The sequence below is a fragment of the Carassius gibelio genome, chromosome A10 (assembly GCF_023724105.1).
Source record: "Carassius gibelio isolate Cgi1373 ecotype wild population from Czech Republic chromosome A10, carGib1.2-hapl.c, whole genome shotgun sequence".
In the NCBI taxonomy this organism is placed as follows: Eukaryota; Metazoa; Chordata; class Actinopteri; order Cypriniformes; family Cyprinidae; genus Carassius; species Carassius gibelio.
In genome coordinates this window covers 23024795-23045700 of record NC_068380.1, presented here as the reverse complement: position 1 = coordinate 23045700, position 20906 = coordinate 23024795, and the positions used below count along the sequence as shown (strand labels likewise).

Here is a 20906-nt window from a genome sequence, read left to right as displayed (position 1 = left end):
TATATATATATATATATATATATATATATTTATAGTTTTATCACACTTTCCGATGTTTAACAAAATACTTGAAAAATTACACGCATGCGCAGTATCATCAGTTCATCGGTTCTCAAATCGGACGCCTCCGAAAGAAACGGTTTTCGGTTCAGTGTACTGGTGATCCGAAAACCGATGCAACCGACTACCAAAGACAGCAGCAGCAACCAACAGATGCTGCACAGCTCAGCATTGCAGGAATTGCAAGACCAGAACTGACCAAACAAGCAATGCAACTTTATGATGCAAGTTCTCCAAGACAACAAGAAATTCATAATTCCATTATTAAGGATCTCCTCATTGGCCGCACTTTACCTCAGTCAAATGTGGGGGAGAGGCATTAAATAACTAAAATGTCATCTTTAACTGGAGGACAATATAGTGTGATACAATAATAAAATAGGTTCATTTGTATTTTCATGCACTTGTAATACAATAAAACCTTTGAAACCTTTTTTGATAGGAAACTAGTTCTGTTGACATAAAAATGTTCAATGGCAATGACTAGATGTAACAGTGGTATTTTTTTATTACATTTTTATATTGCCATTGGTTTAATGGGTTGAAAGGTTAAAATATTAATAGAATGTAAAAATGTACAATACCAATTTATAATCTTTTTTAATTTAATTACTTTCTGGACTTGGGCGGACTCGACTCGGACTCGGCCTTTAAGAACTCGGACTTGAGTCCAACTCGACCCCTTTTGGACTCGGACTCGGACTTGGACTCGATGTTTGTGGACTTGGTCTTGACTCGTACTCGACAAAGGTGGACTTGGACCCAACTCTACTGTCTTCGGACAGACAGGAAGTGGCCATTCTGTAGTGTCTTATGTAGTTACACCAGGTCAGGCCTGCCTGGTGGCATTTCAGGTGGCACATTACCCTGAATGGTGACTGGCTGGGGTTCCCTCGGGTTCCCTAGCCACATTCCATAGAAGGGACCCCTTCTAAGAAGTTGAAGTTGTGGTCCTAGGCCCTTGAGCAGGCCCAGGTAGACCTTTCACTAAACTATGTTTATGGAGGTTTTCTGTGGTATCATATAGCTTGGGCTATGACCGTAGGGAGTTCTGTCACTGACAGCCCAGTGTGACCTGAGGGTGAGTGGTTCTAGCGTTCATTGAATTGCTGGTTCTGACAGTTGTCACTGCCAATGGGCATACACTCCCTTTAGCATGGCGGCGTAGGTATTTCGTTCCCCATAACGTCGATGACGTTCCTTCGAAAGAGAACGTCTCAGGTTACAAATGTAACCTTTGTTCCCTGAGAACAGGGAACGAGACAATACGTCTCCCAGCCATGCCTCGGGTCTGCCTGTCAAACAGTCCCTTCAGACGAAAGGATATTGTCATGATTTCAAGGCGTCCTTTTTATATATCCAGGTCGTACGCTCATCATTCAAGCTGATGATTCACGGCTGTCACCAGTCAGCATGATTGCTGTGAGTTGATATTTGATTTTAGACACTTGTCACACCTGAGGCATTCCCCATAACGTCGATGATGTATTGTCTCGTTCCCTGTTCTCAGGGAACAAAGGTTACATTTGTAACCTGAGATGGTTTCATTGAAGGGGGGATAAATGCAAGAACAATGAATCAGTCTATATCCGACAATAAAACATGTTCCATGACATATTGCTTAAAAGGGTCCCAAGCTTTATTAAACTGGTAAGATGAATCTCTTATAGAATGTTAGATTTTTTCCAACTTTAGGAAAAAGAGGACATCACGAATCCATTGTGTTAGGGTTGGAGGCCTCTGATCCTTCCACTTCAACAATATGAATTGTTTTGAAACCGGTTCTTGACTCTTGAACAAGTCAGTCTGTTGTTCGTTATCTGGCTCGGCTCAGTATTCATCTTCAATTCTCTCTTCACAGCAGTTCAGTAAGTGTACTGTTTGAGTAAATGAATTATTCTGGGATATTGGTTTGTTTGAACTCAAAGGGAGTGTCAGCAACATTAAAAAAGTTAACAGCTTAAGTCATTTGTGGATTAATGCGTATTGGAGACGCGAACCGTTTAAAATGATTCAGTTTGATTTGGTGAACTGGTTCAAAAAGATCCGGTTACATCGAATGATCCGTTCGCAAACCGGGTATCACAAACTGCTTTTTTTGAACTATCTCTCACAACAGACACGGAAGAGAAGACAATGCTGAATAAAGTCGTAGGTTTTGCTATTTTTGGACCAAAATGTATTTTCAATGCTTTAAAAAATTCTAACTGACCCTCTGATGTCACATGAACTACTTTGAAGATGTTTTTCTTACCTTTCTGGACATGGACAGTATACACAGTATACACAGTATACACGTTCACACAGCTTCAATGGAAGGACTGAGAGCTCTCAGACTAAATCTAAAATATCTTAGCCCTCTGGAGTCTAAGGGTATTTTTTGGGCATGGAGAAATTTTGTCATGCCCTGACATTTGTGCTTTTTTCAGTTTCTTATAAATATCTAAATGGGTAAAGTCTCATCTCACTGTAATCAGTACAAACTGGGCTATAATAATATGTGAAATTCATGTAGAGGTGGGTAGTAATGAGTTACATTTACTTCGTTATATTTACTTGAGTAATTTTTTGGGGTAACTAATACTTTTCGGAGTATATTTAAAGATGGGTAATTTATACTCTTACTTGAGTAAATTTTTTGGGAAAAATCTGTACTTTTACTTCGTTACTGTGGGCGACGCTCCTCTCGTTACTTTATCTTAATGCAATAAATGCTTCAGGTTATTCCAAATGCGTATACTTTTCTCTGGGCAATGCCCATTCGCGAATGATTCATTCTTTTCGGTCAATTCTGTTCAAAGGCTTGATCAAACCAATTGGCAAACAAGTGAATTGGTTCATGAATCAGTTTGAATGAGTCGTTCAGTTCCCTGCCGCAGGCGCTGAGCATCTGAAGCGGTTCACTCAGAGTTGTAATGTTTAAGAATATCAGCAGTGTTGAAAACTTGGCTATGGGACTGCACTGAATTGAAAGCAAATCTGCAAAGGCTATTATTTGCTTGCGATGGAGATCCTTATTAGATGAACGCATGTGCTGTCTACTATTTATCAGGTAATAACTTGGGCTACATTCGATTACAGTACACGATACCACTGTCTGTGACATTAGTTTGTTGTACGTGTGTGGCTTATAACAGAGGGGAGTCAAGTTGAATGTAGCTTCCAAAAGACAAAAAATAGAAGATTAAAATTGTATTAATTTTAATACAATCACACCGGTGCGAGTACGTTCAGCAAGTCATATCATCAGCTGCTAAATTCAGATCTGTGATCGCTTGCTGGCGCTGAGCCAGAGATAGATGCGTTTTTACAGAGCTGCACATTATAACCAATCACACACGATTCTGTTGAGCTTTTGAATGCTTCACTCGCTCACTGACTGAATACCTCTTTCTGGCAAATTCTCTCGTCAGAAACAACAAAGTGCAGATGTGTGTACGAATCTATAATTAAAGATATTGATTTTACAGTGTTAACAGTTTCAGTGATTTTAATGGGAGTTTTTGAGAGTGATTGAAATCTAGTTTAATAATGTAAATGTTATTTGCACTCTTTCTGAAAAATGAAAGATTAGTAGCAATACTTATATCACATTAACTTTCAATGTTAAATTCACATTTAATATAAAGTCAGTCGTATTAAAAATAAGTTGGCATGGCATGACACCTATATCTGTTACTTAAGTAAACAGACAGGGTTTTATAATAAATTACATAAATTGGAGTAAAGGCTGATGAAATATATACATTTATACACACACACATAACATACATTTTATGTATATATCTAAATAAAAATAGGCTCAGTATATATGACCCAAAGTAACTAGTAACTAAGTACTTGAGTAGATTTTTTATCCGATACTCTTTTACTCTTACTCAAGTTACTATTCAAGACTAGTACTTTTACTTTTACTTGAGTACAGTTTTTGGGTACTCTACCCACCTCTGACTGCATGTATGTACATAATTGTGTTTTTGAGAAAAAAAAAAATATTATGAGTGGTTAGTGAAAAACTAAAAATGTTAAAACACTTGAAAAGGCCATAAAACACATAAAGAACAATGGTTCCCGGGATTTTTAAGAACTGGAGCTTGTAGCCTAGAATTTTTCTTTCTAAATTATGTGAAAATCATTTTGTTTACTCACTCACAGAAAACAATATATTGATTTAAATTTTCTAACACACTTTTGTCGGTAAAAGTCATATGTGAGTAGGCGTTAACTACCATGAATATCATTGTGATTTACACCTGAGAAGACAAAAGCCTGCATAATGAGTATTATAATGAGCTGCATAATGAGCCTCTCATTCAGCTGTGCCACTGTGAGGAGTTACAAGAAATAATGTGAGAACAAAATAAAAGTATATAATTTTATTTTTGTAGTTTATTAAGAATATATTAAATTATCCCACATCATAATTTAATATCCACTTGGGAGAGCAGTTAAACAGTTTATTAGAAACAATCAAAGCAGACTTTCAAACAAATTGTTTGGCATCATTACTCCAGTCGCACAATCCTTCAGAAATCCTTTTAACAATCTTATTTTCTACATAAAAAAAACAAAACATTTATTGTTATTATTATTATCATTATTATTAATGTTGAAAAGAGCTGAGAATATTTTTCTGGGTTTTTAGGGGGAATAAATTGAAAGAAAAACATTTTTTTTACATTTGTTACAGTTATCTATTTGTCACATTTATATTATTTACATCAAGCTTTTGAATGGTATAGTATGTATGTTGTTATTGAAACTTCATAAAAGTCTTTGGAATAAGTCTAACTAGTAAAATGTTTACACGTTATGTGAAACTAGTACAAGTATATAAATAAATAAAAAGAGACTTACTCATGTTTATGATCTCTGCTGAATAAAGTGCTTCATTCTTTTTTTTCTGAGGAAATCAATTTTTTTTTAAAATCCTCATCCATATCACATCTTTTTGGGGTGATTTATGTCTTATTCTTATTCCTCTCATCACGAAGGAAACAGTAAAATAAAATAAAAAAACTTGAAGAACAGTCTCGCTTTTTCTTCTGTGTGGGTGTATTCAAGCCACGCGCTTCAGTTTAAATCTGAATAGCGCGTCCGGCGCGGGGGCGTGGTCACATTAGATATAATGAAGGGAGATATGAAAAACAGACATTGCATTGTTTTCATATGGATTACTTTATCACAGAATATCTGTTTTCGGCGGCACTTGTTTAGTTTAAAAATAGACATGTCAAGCTTTCTATAGATATCTCTATCATGTCTTTTCGTTGAGTATTCACGGAGTTACAGTTCATTTTAATGACGTGTTTGTCAAAGAAGATCAGCGCAGACAAAGGCTGCAGACAGCACACCTTGTTTGTTATCTTTATTTTATAAGTGCACAAAGTTTTGTTGTTATTATGTCTGTATCCAAAAAAAGTAGACCCTTTACAGATTCGATTGATGTATTGCTCTTATCTGTACGATTAAAACTGAAAGTGTAATTTACGTTCTTTTCGGGGTTATCATATATGCGTTAATCGACTCGAAAGGGTTAAACTGTGTTCCAAAGATAAACGGAGGTCTTACGGGTTTGGAACAACATGAGGGTAAGTTGAATGTTGAAAGTTGAAAGTTAAATGAGCGGGAAATCTTAAACAGGAAAGAAGAGAAAGATAATTCCCGGGCAGCATTGTTGATGGGAAATATATAAGAGCAAGTTGTCCGCGTACAGAGAGACTTAATGCTCTCGTCAGTCTCTGACTATACCAGTTTTTTTTTTATGCAAAGCGATGGCCAAAGGCTCTATTGCTACTGCAAACAAAAGAGACAAGAGGGGCAACCCTGTCTAGTGCCACGATTAATCTGAAAATATGCAGAGGAAATATTGTTTGTACGAACTGAGGCAAGTGGGGCTTGGTATAATAATTTGATCCAAGATATAAAACTCCAAACCAAACATCTGAAGAGTGTCAAATAAGTAATCCCACTCCACCCTGTGAAATTCCTTTTCTGCATCAACTGAAATCAAAACTTCAGGTACAGATGAAGGCATGGGATGATAGAGAATGTTGTATAACCGTCTGACGTTAACTAGGCTTTAAATCTAATAATTAAATTATTCATTCCATCAGGTTTCATACATAGACGTTATTGCACAAGTGCACCGCAATCGCACTCTCCTGCTGCGGAATGTCAACGCACCCCTAGCTGCCCCGCCATCGAGGGTAGTGAGGATGGAGGAACGAAATGAGCTGCTTCCGGCCGTAAAAAGGGGCCATCCACGACTACATTACTTCCCCATAAACAATCCGGGAAGAAAGGAACCAGAGTAAAACGCGGTTGTGAGCCGCGCTCTATTTTTATTTTTATTTATTTAAAGTTTATTTAACAGGGACCATACAAGCAAACATAGTTACAATACAAAACCTGTAACTGATGTGCAGCATATAGAGACTGAGAACCAATCAAACAGCCATGAGTACTCAGGGCTGGGCGGTGCTTTCACCTCCATCCTGATTCTCACAGCTGCCCGTGCAAGCACGGCTGTCAACTCTGGGTCCAATTCGGCAGTGGCGACAACACCCGAGTGGGGCAGCCCCGCCGAATCTTCATCCACAGAGCACATCCCCGATGCTGCAATCGACATCTGATCCCCGGCGGCAAACTGAATGACCTGTTGGGACTGCCATAAGACAGCCCAGCAAAATCACCCAGCAGCCGCACAGGACAAACACTGCGGAAGGGGAAAGAGGTCCGTGGGGCGTGGCCCGTCGGAGAAGCTCTCACTGTCACCTTCAAATCTCCCAGAGCACTAGCTGGCGGTCCTCTGCTCGTGACAGAGAAACCGGAACGGGTAGTGACAGAGGGGTCTGCTCCTTTCCTTTTAAGAAAGGAGAGACGCGATCACAACGTTGCCATGGTCACACACACAGTGCGTGCATGAACCATCCACGAATGCACCTTCAGCGTGCTGAATGCCAAGACACAGAAGACAATGATCGTGGCCATTGTCAGAGAAGCCCAGGGGAATCGCTGAATGGGACACCGCTGTTTGCACCATACCGCCAACCAGAACAGCTTCCTGACAAAGCAGATGAATGGCTTTGTGGAGTATAACAGCTTTCATACAACCACTCGGCTCCGAAGCAAAAATCTAATGAGTGGATGCACCTGTCGCCCTATTTATACCCGTTGGCACGGGGAGTGGCTCAGGTATGTTAAATCCACTAGCCAATTTTCATTGGCGTTTTCTCTTAAACTCAGAGATGATTGGCCTCCCAATCCATATGTCGTTCGACATAACTCGTAGTGACCGACAGATAGGGAACAAATTCATGTGTGTACACACTTGTTTTGAATGGGCCAAAAGTTTTAAAGAGAAGTTTGAATGTTTGTGTAATTACTAGGGCCGCACGATACTAATCTAATTTTTTTTTTACAAAAAAAAATGGGTTGAGCACACTTACATTCTCATTTTAAATGAGTTAAACATCGACACCATCGTGTCAATTGATTAATATGCTCAAGGGAGAGAGAGCAAGATAGCGCTCGTGTTGTTTGAAGACCGTGAGCGTGTGGCCGGGGCTCTCTCTCTCTCTCTGCATCTCACACGCGCTCTCTCTCTCACTCTTTTTCTCTCTCTCTCTCACGCACGCTCTCTCTCTCTGTTAAACTGACAGGACTTAAAAACACATGCATAATGTGTTTGATAAACATGAAAACATTTCACTCTGTGATGGTTAAGCTGTGCAATTAATCCGCGACATTCGTCAAGGGCCGGGGAGCAGCTGGCCCGTACAGTTAATGAATAACGGATCAACTATGACAGCCTACATTGCACATTCTGCGATGTGACTATCGTGGATTCGTACATCACAATATCGATGCTTAAACGACACATCGTGCAGCCCTAGTAAGGACGAATAATATATGCAATTATTACTCTCTGAGATGCAATGGCATTCCCACACATAGCTGCTAAATGAAGCTGCTACTTTATACAGTGCTGTCAGAAGCTATACATTCATCAAATAAATAATTTAAAATATTTTGCTATTTAATTACTATAAAATATATATTTTTTATAATTTTAGTTCATTCAGTACACAATGGGCATACTTCAAGGTGAGAAATATAGACATTTATACAAATATGAAAACCATACTTGCATGCAAATTTTTCTGTCTTGTTCTGTTGGCATTCCATTGAATTCAAATGCTACATTTGTTGACAAAAGTTAAAGGTATTTTATTCTACCAGTTTTTATTTTTTTTATTTTATGAAAAACATTTACCTCAGTATCTCCAGCTGACAATTTGGACTTTTCAGTCCACTCGAGAGCAGCTTCACTCCTGAATCCTGGAGGTCATTGTTACTCAGATCAAGTTCTCTCAGAACACAGTTTGGGGATTGCAAAACTGATGACAAACTCTTACAGGACTGAGCTTTGAGATTACATGAGGAAAATCTAAACAGGAAAAACACAGCCATTGCATAAAAATCTTTACAATATTATTTTAAGTGAATGTAAATGCGAAAACTAAAATAAAAAATAAAAATAATAATAATAATTACAGTGTTTTAAAACAAACCTCAGTATCTCCAGCTGGCACTTTGGAGTTTTCAGTCCATCGCAAAGAAGCTTCATTCCTGAATCCTGGAGGTCATTGTTACTTAGATCCATCTCTCTCAGGACAGAGTTTGGTGATTGTAGAACTGACGACAAGCTCTCACAGCACTGAGCAGTGAGATTACATAAGGAAATCCTAAACAAGAAAAACACTTAATATAATTTTTAGTGAACAGGTTAATGCAAAATAAACTAATAAACAAGACTAAATAAAGTGTTCAAAAACAAACCTTAGTATCTTTATCTTACAGTTTGGACTCTTCAATCCAAGAGAAAGCAACTTCACTCCAGAATCCTGCAGGTCATCGTTATACAAGTCCAGCTCTCTCAGGATACAGTTTGAAGATTGTAGAGCTGATGAAAGACTGTCACATGAATGGGCAGTGAGATAACACCTATGTAGCCTGCATAGAGAGAAAAAATAGTGACACTGATGTTCTTATAAGGTATGGTTTATAAGCCTCTAGTAGCCTACTGAACAAGTGCTCAGTTCAGTTTGATCAGGGGCTCATGGAGTTTATAATTTATCATGTTTAAAAACAATAAACATAAGCAACACATTATTCAATAATTTTGCATTTACTTCTAGATTTATATATTAATTTGTTCAAGCAATTGGCAAAACATTTAAACTACTTTTCTTACATTATCACAAACTTGACAGAAATAGTCAGATCTACTGCCTTTCCTTTTTACAATATTTATTACAAGCAATCCTGCCGTTCATAAAGAACTTTATTTTTGTGTGCCATCTTATTGCCTCGTTTATCTAAAAGTGCTCTTTCCCTTTAAACCTAACCAAAATAACATGTCTACAGAGTAGACTTTAATAATATGCATTTATGGTGTAATTATAACATTTACATGTCAATCCATGTTAATATTTAACGAAAATAATAAGCTATTGTTTTAATTCAGCACTTGTATTGCAGCAATAGACAGAAACAATCTCTACACTGTGGCAGATGTGCTGACGGACTGCAACCGTGTGTGCAGTGTGAATGATTGCCATTAACATGAGTGCAGGAATAAAATATGCATTGCATACACACAGCAAATGGAGTAATGTGAACCTGACGTGCTCGCTGCGAGGGTGCATGAGTGTGAGGCCTCCAGGAGAGCGCATGAGTGCTGAATGGTTAAACACGGGCAAGTATTAAAAAGCAATGCAATTTATACATTTTAAGTGATGATGTGACACTGCCTCGATTGTGGAAGTGACAATTCGTGTGTCACCTGTGCAGCTAGCTTATAGACAGATGTGATGTGTGGTGATTTGAAGCCATTTGCATATTTTGAGAGAGAAAGAGAGAACGTGCGTGGTAATTCACTTCTGCTGTTTGTGAAGTTACTTCTCACACAAGATTTTCAAATTACTTTATACGTTATTTAATAAAGAAATATAGCATTATAATTATTTCACCCATGCCAGACAGAGTATGAGACGGTGCCGCTGCATGTCATGCCAAACCTCTTACTGCAGCCACGTTATCAGCTTGAGATTGGTTTTTAGAAACCGCCGATCGATCATCCCAAAGCAATTATCGGCTGATTTAGATCAATCACCCCTACTACAAACTAATTAGTGCTTAAACATACCACTGCCTAATTTTTCAATTATAAAACAATAGACAGAATATTCAAAATCATGTAAGTGATTTATTTGAGCACTAAAAAAATACAATAAGAATAATTAAATTAATATTAAGAAAAATAAAAAAAATATAAAAAGAAGATTTAACTATAGGCCTATGCCAATTACAGTAAATCCTGAGATTGCTAGAAAAAAAAGCATTTACACTGTTAGACACTCAAACAGTCAGTAATCACGTTGATGGCCTTCCAAATAGATGATAATCATACAGATATGTCATATATGTGTCATGATAGGTAAAAGTTGATAGCCTGAATGCACTGTAAGTCGCTTTTGATAAAAGCGTCTGCTAAATGCATACATTTATTTAATTTATTTTAAAATGTATATATTCAATAATCAAACTCTATTAATATTGACACATTCACACTGATAGCTGTCTGTTACACACTGATTATCAGTCATAGACATGGTTATCATGCAGATACAGCCACATTCCCCACAAAACACACACAAAAAATGTTGAAGAAGAAATAAATTAAGAATTATTTGTGCAAAAAGCCAATCGATAAGTTATGCTTCCATCATATGACAGGTGCGTCACAGTGCGCATCAAGATCCGTCATGAGAGAGTGCTGGAATTCAAATAAACAATATTCTGCTTATCTTTGACTTTTTTGGGGGGATGGTCTCATCCTCTTAGTTCCACTGTATTCTACAATAGTGCTGCAATGACGTGCGTGAAATGCGTCGACGCGTCACACTGTTTGTTTACATCTCGCGTAATGGCATACTGGGAATGGAGAAAGTTGCATTCTATCACAAAAACAGAGACCCCTGTTATCAAAAGTATGGGAATACTTTAAACAGAGGACAAATAAAATGGCCCTTTGTTCCCTTTGCAAAACCGATATGGTGTACCACGGCAGCACAACTGCGATGCACTAGCACCTCAGAGGAAAACATCTTGGCGCTCTCCGGTGTTACGGTTTAACTGGTTACCGTGTGATCTGGTGACCAACTTCCTGGTTCAGGTCTGATATTCTTGCACTTGCGGCATTCTGAAAAGTTGAGATGTTTTTAGCTCGATGCGGTTCGGACGCGACTGGAAAAAACGAGCATGTCATGACAGCGTCGCTTCAATTATGAGCGCGCTTATCGCGCGCCTACATTGGAAATAGCGAACTTGAGCACGCAAAAGACGTGATATGTGAACGGCCCCTTAAAAGACAGCACGCCGCGAGACAACAGTCACAAACCACAGAGCTACCCCGAATCAGCTCCAGATCTCTGGAAACCATGCTAAACCATAGCAGAACCCTGACTACATTTTATGGTTTGTGATGCTAAAGAACATTTCATGACGTCTCAGACAACTGTAAATTTATGGCTACTGTGGTTTAATTATAAACGCCATCATAAGCTCATATTTACCATAGTAAAATAATTTTCTTTGCCTCTTTATTATTTTATACTGTAAAAACTTAAACCACATAGGTTGAAAATGAATAAAGGTTGAAATATTATATTAGAAGTTGTACTTATATTTTTTTTTGTAAAGTAATCCAAAGGATTCATTAGCTAATAAAAAAAACATTAGATTAATTATTTATTGTAATAAAAATAATCGTTAGATTAGTCGACAGAAAAAATAATCGCTAGTTGCAGCTCAATTCTACAAAACCATGCTAGTTTTTTACTACCATGACACCGTTTTTTGAGCGTAGTTTAATAAATGATTAAATGAGACGTAAACAAAAGAATTAACATCCATATTACAATGTTATTGCTTCGTTGGACTAAAATTGCACTATGAGATGTTGTTCAGTGGACTTCCTAACTGAACCGGGATTTACAGCTCTGGATGTGTTTGTAACTCGTGGTTATGATGAATCTGGTATGTACTGCATTTGGATTATTCATGTTTTGATGTGTACTGCTTACACAAATATAGCAAATACCTTCCTTATAAGCTTTCCATTGAAAACAGCGATCTGTCGTCGATACTTGAGGCTTAGACCTAGATTTATAGTTTGTATTGATTAATTATGTCCTGTTTCATTTAATCTATTCATAAACATTGATACATGCGAACAAAGAGCATTCAGTGCACCGGTGTCCAGGTGCGGGTTAACAGGTTAAACTACTTCAGTCTGTATGCATTTAATTTAATACATGAGTTTCACAATTTGAGTTGAATTACTGAAATAAATTAACTTTTTCACAACATTCTAATTTATTGAAATGCTCCTGTAGTCTTTGTTGCATCACTGAATTAGTTACACCTACACTGCGTTGGACCCAATCACATTTTTGCTCCTCTTCTTTTGTACACTGATCACAACCCTTTTACTTTCCTCGCTCAGATATCTAATTCAAAGCAAGGCTTGATGCGATGGGCATTAATTAAGAATATATTCTTGATATTCGTCATTTGAGAGGCTCTTATAATGTGATGTGCTGATTTGCTATCCCGGGCCAGTAGTGCTGATATTTAAAGTGTTACTTATTATTTTTCCCCTTTTAGCACTTGGTGAAATGCTATGTTGAGGAAAAAACTTAGTGATGAGGGTGTTACGTCCATATGGACATAGAAGTAAAATTTTTATATGATTTGACTAATGATTGACTTTCCTATGTGTATACTGTGTTCCTCTCTCTTACTCCTCCTGCTCTTATGAGTGTCACCTGAACTCTGTTTAAGCTCATTAGTTGGAGTAAAAAGGAACCCATAGAACTGCAGTCCAGGGTGAGAGGCTGAGGTGTTACGTCCATACAACTACCATCTTCTTGTCCCAGTGCTGTTTTTATCTTCCATGTTCATCATTTGCTTTGCTTTAGTGTGTGTTTCAGCTGTTTTGTAACTATTGTAAGGTCCTCAAACTCTATCCAAGGAAGGTATCCGGTGCTGGGTGAATGTTTCCTGTGTGTTCGGTCTTTTCAGTGCGCGGAGTTATTCATTTTAGTTGTAACACCTATCCGTTAAGTGCTACAAGAAATAAGGGACAAACCAGACCAATCTCACTCATGAGTCAAATGTATTAAACATAGTCACACCAAACATTCATTATTCAACATAACACAATTCAACATCAAACAGGTAGAAACAGTGGATAAGAAATATGGTCCATCACATAAAGCACAGTCCTTGGTTTCTTCTCTATTAGGATCCTAAGCTTTTCTCAGTCTTTGTTGAATATGAATAGAGAAAACAGTACTTAAGTGGCAAGATGATCCACAGCAGAGTTCAATTATCAGAGAGCTTTGCCATGCTTGAAGGGAAAGTTTGTCTTGCAACAGGCAACAATCAAGTACTAAATGGAAATCACTCTTAGTTCCAATCTTCTCAGTTGTTTTTGTCCCCAGGTAATCCATATACATTTAGAACACAAACCCTCTGTAAACAATTCAAAACAAACAAACACCATAACCATGTGCTAGTAACAAAAATTGTTAACCAAAGTAGAAACAATGACACTTACTTACAGATGAGCTTAGAACTCTAAAGTTCCTCAACAAGGGTAAAAAAAAAAAAGGCCACAACCACCATGAGGAAACAAACTTCCTGCCATTTCTCTTTCTTTGTCTCCTTAAATAGGCCTACTAATTCACCTAAAAATAGAGCGCCCCCTAATGCTCAGGTGAGTAATAATGGTAAATACACTGGAGAAAACTACTGGTCTATATTAGTAACAGGATAACTGTTACATACCCCTCTCCTCAGAAAAAAAGTGTTTAAACATCACCATAAAACTGAATGAAAATTTTCAACTCGCTTTGAATCATCCAACATTACTACCTGGTAGTTTACATTGTTTAACTTCTTCATAATTTCTGCTAGACCTAGCCATATACGAGTCTGCAGACCGAGACAGAGGGTGAGAACGTATCCAGACCAAGTCTCCTTCATCGAATGATTCAAGCTTCATTCTTTGGTTATAGTACTTTGCTTGTCGTTCTTGAGCTTAACTAGTCTTCTCTTTTACTTGTTCAAACAACTCTCTCTGCCTTTCAACAGTCCCATAGGCCACATGATCAGGTTGCGGTGGAGTTCGTACCAATCGGTCCATGGGTCCTTTTAACTTTCGGCCTAAAGCAATCTCTGCAGGGGTTAAACCTGTACTTTCCTGCCATGCCGTGTTTATGGCATATCGGAAATCAGATATCCATTTATCCCAATGCCTGTGGTTGTCCTTAACATAAGAAGATATCATAGCCTTGAGGGTTCGATTAGTTCTTTCATTAAGGTTTGTTTGTGAATGGTAGGCTGTGGTTAGCTTCTGAATAACCCCCCAGCGCTTACATGCATCATTCAAAAGTTGTGCCGTAAACTGCGGTCCACGATCTGAGACAAGGTAGGTAGGCGTACCCCATTGAGTGAAGATCTCCTTTATTAAGAAATTAACAATTAGATGGGTCTTAGCAGATCTCAGAGGGAATAATTCTACCCATTTATTGCAATAGTCTACTACCACCATCAGATATTCATTAGACTGCAAACTCTTTGGGAAGGGACCCATGAGATCGACACCAAACATGTGTCCTGGCTCGACTACAGGTGTCGACTGTAGGTGACCAGACAGCTTTGAGATTCTTGGTTTGTAAATCTGACAGGTTTGACACACGGTACAAAAGCCCCAAACATCTCTGCGTATCTCCAGCCAGTAGACCACATTAAGTAAACGCCTCAAAGTTTTAATCCGTCCAAGATGTCCACTCAAGGGATTGGAATGGGCAAATTGTAAGAATATTTCCTTTAATGACAAATGGTACAATTATCTGCATAGTTTCACCCTGATGTTTGTTAGGCACACAACAAAATTAATAGTCATTTTGTAAGACATAATGAATGCGGTTAGGGTCTGTTACTGTCAACTTAGCCATTTCCCATAAAGGCTGAAGTAAGGGATCTTGTTTCTAAGCACTTCCAATCTCATCCCAGCTGATAGGTAAGTCCGACCCAATGCTGGTTGCTTGACAAAAAGCAATGTGACCTTTAACTTCTTGAAAAGGTATACTCCGAGAAAGTGTGTCGGGTACTACATTACATTGTCCCTTAAAATATTGGACAGTGAAGTCAAAGCTTTGTAACCTCAAAGCCCACCTGGTCAGTTGAGAAGTTGGACGGGGATGATTGAAAACCCACGTAAAAGCAGCATGATCTGTAAATACTTCTAAATGTTTTCCTTCCAGATACTGTTTCCATTTCTTGACTGCCCAAATCACTGCAAGACATTCTTTTTCAGGCGTGGAATAGGACTTCTCAGCCCCATGTAGAAGTCTCGAAGCATAAGCAATAACATGTTCAGCTCCGTCGTGGTCCTGAGTCAACACCGCTCCTAACCCAACATCAGTGGCATCTGTCTGGACTTTAAAACATTTTGTGAAATCCAGAGATGCCAACACAGGTGTTTTTGGAAGAGCATTTTTCAGTTTATCAAAAGCCTGTTGACATTCCATTGTCCACTCCCAGACAACATTTCTTCCCTTCAGGGCATGCAATTGTGCAGCGATCTCTGAAAATTGAGGGATAAACCTATGATACCATCCTGCAAGGCCTAAAAAGCATTGTACCTCTTTGAGTGTGGTTGGAACAGGAGCATTTTGAACCGCCTCCACCTTGGCATTTTCTGTACGAACTCCTTCTTTAGACACAACATGTCCTAGGAAAGTGATGGATCCTTGGAGCAGGTTGCACTATGACAGATTCAGGGTCAAACCAGCAGCTTTAACATGTCAAAGAGTCGTTAAAGGAGTTCAAAATGCTCTTGGAAATTCTGGGAATAAATGACAATATCATCGAGATAGACAAACAGAACTTTCCAAGACAGTCTCTCAATATTGTATTCATCAGGCGCTGAAAAGTTGCATCAGAGTTTCGCAGTCCAAATGGTAGACACAGGAATTCATACTGGGCATTTTTGGTTATGAAAGCAGTTTTCTGAATACTCTACTCATCCATAAGCACCTGCCAATAGCCAGATCTAACATCCAATGTACTGAAAATAGAAGCACCGTACATTTATTCAAGTATATATTGGATCTGTAGCATAGGAAATCCATCTAAAGGGGTCTTGGCATTTATAGCCCTGTAATCAATACAGAAACGCGTAGTACCATCCTTCTTAGGGACAAGAACTATGGGAGCCGCCCATGGAGAAGTTGATGGTCTGAATATCCCTTTTTCCAACATTTTGAAACTTCCTGATCAATGAATTGCTGTTTGAAAATAGAAACAGGATAGGCTCGTTTACGGACTGGAATCTCATCTGAAGTTTTAATCTGAATCACATTAATTTGAATCACAGTGGTTCGTCCTAGGGACTCTGTACAGACTGTTGGCCGCTTGAGCATGAGTGCTTCCAACTGACATTTCTGTGTTCTGTTAACCTCAGCTCGACTTGCCAGATCTTTTATGGTTCCCAATGTGCGGAAAGGCACGTGAACCAGAGGTAATGCCAGATGTTGACTAATTGCCATTGAATTAGTATAAAGCATGAATGGATGTTTTACCTCATTTTCTTCAGTCAGGATTTAGGTATTGTCCTTGAAATCAATCTGGATTCCTGAATCCATCAAAAACTCCAGGCCAAGTATCACAGGCAAAGTTAGATCTTGATCCTTCATCACATAGGCACAAAATGGATATTGATGACCATGAAGTGTACAAATCCAAACAATCTTTCCTAGAGTTGTCTGTACATGACCATTGGCCAGTGAGAGGGTCTGACCTCTGCTGGACAGCCATGTTTCCATGCTTGACTTCAGTTTTTTGCTACCAGTGTCCAAAACTGCTTGACATATGTAATTTCTGATGGATATCGGCAGGACCAATGGGTCAAGCTCTTTCTCTATACTTCCTGACAACACCGCAATGTGAGGATTTGACTGTCCGCCTTTTGCCATTTTATTAGCTCCATTTGACTTTGCCTGATGCTCTGCTTGTGTCTGTCTCCAATAGGCTCTTTCTTCACTAACATCCCTTTCCACCAGTGTACCAACACGTACCAACTCATCAACCGTAGAAACAGTGCCTCAGAGTATGCTGGCAACCCGAGGATTACAGTTTCTTAGAGTAGCCTGGAGTATCTCCCTTTCTGACATGGAAGGTTTCAGTCGAAGGCATAAGGCACGATATTGATAAGCAAATGTTCCAAGATTTTCATCAAACCCTTGTTTCCATTCTCTAATTCTTCTTTCCAACTCAACTTCATGATCATCAGGCAGAAAAGACTGCAGGAATGCTTTCTTGAACTGGCACCAAGTTCTCCCCCTCTTCTTCTCCGCAAGCCACCAGTCTTTAGCTGTATGAGTTAGAACCGAAGGTAACATAGCTAATATCTCAGCATCATTCAGTGGTTGAACTGCAAGATACTCATCACATTTCTCAAGGTAAGAAATAGGGTCTTCTCCCTCCAAACTACCAAACCTGGGAAACTCCATCTTGATCGGCGTTTTGAAATGTACAGGGTAGGTTGAACTTTATGCTGATTGGTGTGGACTAAAGTGTGGAGTAGATGTTACAGTGGGGTTAGACTGAATTAAAGATTTCAGCTAAACATCCCTCCTTGCTATACAATCCATCATCGTTTGACCTACTTGCTGTATACTCTTTTCTAAGGTTTCTTTTACATAGCGACATTCAGTCTTGAGCTCAGTGGGCAGCATCTGCTCCAATTGTTGGATCCGTTTATGATGGTCCTTTTGTTGGGTTAAAAGTTTCTGCATTTGGTCTTCCAGAACAGTCAACCTGTGAGTTTGCCGATCTATATCATGCTGCACACCATTACGAAAAACACACCAAAAGATTTCTCTTCTTTCATCCATTCTAGATTCTATCTTGCTCACTGTTGATTCAAAATTAGAAGGAGTTATCTCTTCCACCTGAGGTGGTGGTGGACGCGGTAAAAGCAAGTATTGTGAACTGTCTTCATGTTCTACCTCATCTACCTCATTCTCCAAATACAAATTACTGAGAGATTGAATAAGGTCTTGAACTGGTTCTCGCCTGATGATTAATGGAGCGGTGGAATAGTCTGTAACGCCATCACCCTCTGTCTCATCACCCAGGTCTGCCATTTTGTGTAACTTTTTCCAATTAACTCACTCATTAAATATAATTTGATAACTTAATGCACTTGCTCAGCCATTAAGTTCAGCAAACCTTCTATACCTTCAACACACTGACTCATAAGTGAAATTGGTCTGTTTAAAACCAAATTAAATCCATTCAAATCTTACTAACTGGTTTTGGATTTTTTCAGGTCCCTTTTCGGGTGCCAACATATGTAACACCTATCCGTTAAGTTTATGAGCTACAAGAAATAAGGGACCAACCAGACCAATCTCACTCATGAGCACTGTTGGGAACGTTACTTTAAAAAAGTAATTAGTTATAGTTACTCACTACTTGTTCCAAAAAGTAACTGAGTTAGTAACTGAATTACTCTATAATAAAAGTAACTCGTTACCAGGGAAAGTAACTATTTGCGTTACTGTTAAAAAAAGTTGCTATATGTCAAATAATTTTTAAATAAATAAAAGAGATATATCTCTGCTGCTTCTGCGAATCTTGTGTGCATGCATGTGTGTGTGTTTGATGCCGCTGGCGTAAAAACACTGGCTCTGATTGGCTACCATGAAACACATACATGACTCTGCCTTAGCCAATCATAATCGCTTATCTCGTTATTAACCGACCTGTGCTCACTCGCTGTGTGAGCCAGGGGTGTGTCCGGATTGCGTAGTTTATTAAATCAATGCATAGTAACGCACCACATTTAACGTCCAGTAATGTTAACGGCGTTATAACGACGGGAAAAGTAATTAGTTAGATTACCCCGTTACTGAAAAAATAGTTTCGTTACCTAATGCCGTTCTTTTAAACAGCGTTATTCCAAACACTGCTCATGAGTCAAATGTATTAAACATAGTCACACCAAACATTCATTATTCAACATAACACAATTCAACATCAAACAGGTAGAAACAGTGGACAAGAAATATGGTCCATCACATAAAGCACAGTCCTTGGTTTCTCCTCTATTAGGACCCTAAGCTTTTCTCAGTCTTCGTTGAATATGAATAGAGAAAACAGTACTTAAGTGGCAAGATGTTCCACAGCAGAGTTCAATTGTCAGAGAGCTTTCTCTGACAGTCGAGTACTAAATGGAAATCACTCTTAGTTCCAATCTTCTCAGTTGCTTTTGCCCCTACGTAATCCATATACATTTAGAACACAAACCTCTGTAAACAATTCAAAACAAACAAACACCATAACCATGTGCTAGTAACAGATATTGTTAACCAAAATGACAATGACACTGACGAAACAATGACACTTACTTACAGATGAGCTTAGAACTCTAAAGTTCCTCAACCAGGGTAAAAAAAGGCCACGACCACCATGAGAAAAGCCTCTCCTTCCAGAGAAAGAACAAACTTCCTGCCATTTCTTCTCTTCTTCTTCTTCTTAAGGTTTTATTGGCAGTTGACAAGCAACAAATTGGTTTATTACCACCACTAACTGGTATGGAGTGTGGATCAAAATTACATTTTATATTCTCTCATACAAATTATTTATTCTAAGATACTGAAAAATAAAACTACAACATCCATTTCCAGATTTATTTTGTAAAATATCCTCTAGTATAAATTACATTTTTATTTTTCTTAATTTATCTATTAAAATCCTTCTTTCAAGCTCGTATTTCTGACAGTATATCATAACATGTTCCACAGTTTCTTCTTGCCCACAAAATGTACACCTTACCGTATCATGTTTACCCATTTTATAAAGTGTACCCTTTAATCTTGTATGTCCAAATCTCATCCTTGATATTACCATCTCATCTCTCCTGTTTTTTTCCGGCAGGTCTCATCTCTCCCACTTTCCTTTGAATTCTGTAAAACCATCGACCCTTCTTCTCCATATCCCATTGTTTTTGCCACCTTACCTTCAACCTTTCCTTAATAATACTCTTAATTTCATTCTTACTTATACTAACACTTAAGTTAATTCCATTATTTTTAATGGCTTCCTTTGCTGCCTTATCTGCCATTTCATTTCCTTGGATACCAATATGTGCAGGTACCCATAAAAAATTCACTGTAAGTCCTATCATTTGTATTCTGTATAATGTTTGCTGTATTTCTATTAAAAAATCTGGTCTACTCATCACTAATCCTTTTCCTTATTGCTAACCGAAACTCTGGAACAATAAAAGCGACTCCTATCCTATTGTCTATATTCTTTGATGCGTCTGTATATATCTCAACATAGCTTTGGTAATCATTAATATATTTCTGCACATTACATGAACTCCATTCTCCTGTTTTTCTTTTCTAACAATGTAAAATCTACTTTAGCATCTGAGAGTAACCATGGTTTTATTACTGGTAGCGGAATAGTTGGACTAACTATTAATTGATAAACTTTGAATTCTATTGCTTTCTGTATTACTGTCCATCTGAAACTTTTAGTTTTTCTCCTCTCTTTTCCCCAACAGGGCTTTAAAGTATCTTGTGTAGGATGCTTTTGACAGTGGCCTTGTAAATTAGCCCAATAACTCAATGATAACTGTATCCTTCTCATTTCTAAAGACATTTCCCCCATTTCTACCTGTAGTGCTACGATTG

The 20906-nt window shown here is 38.2% G+C and overlaps 1 protein-coding gene and 1 long non-coding RNA gene across 2 annotated transcripts in view; both read right to left on the bottom strand.

Annotated features, from left to right (window-relative positions):
• The window catches only part of LOC128020676 (NACHT, LRR and PYD domains-containing protein 12-like), a 36097-nt gene extending 26297 nt beyond the window's left edge, over positions 1 to 9800 (bottom strand). Inside the window, exons 1-4 of the mRNA XM_052607282.1 lie at positions 9753 to 9800; positions 8905 to 9104; positions 8637 to 8810; positions 8339 to 8512 (exon numbers count right to left, since the gene is read on the bottom strand). Of these exons, the coding sequence (XP_052463242.1) occupies positions 8339 to 8512; positions 8637 to 8810; positions 8905 to 9104; positions 9753 to 9800 (596 nt within the window). The remainder of the gene's footprint in view (positions 1 to 8338; positions 8513 to 8636; positions 8811 to 8904; positions 9105 to 9752) is intronic.
• A 3487-nt stretch (positions 9801 to 13287) lies between these two features.
• On the bottom strand, positions 13288 to 17516 carry LOC128021588 (uncharacterized). Its single transcript, XR_008185596.1, has 2 exons — positions 13755 to 17516; positions 13288 to 13665 (listed from the first exon to the last, which is right to left on the bottom strand). It is a non-coding gene; the product is annotated as an uncharacterized LOC128021588 (long non-coding RNA).
• Between the last annotated feature and the right edge of the window lie 3390 nt (positions 17517 to 20906).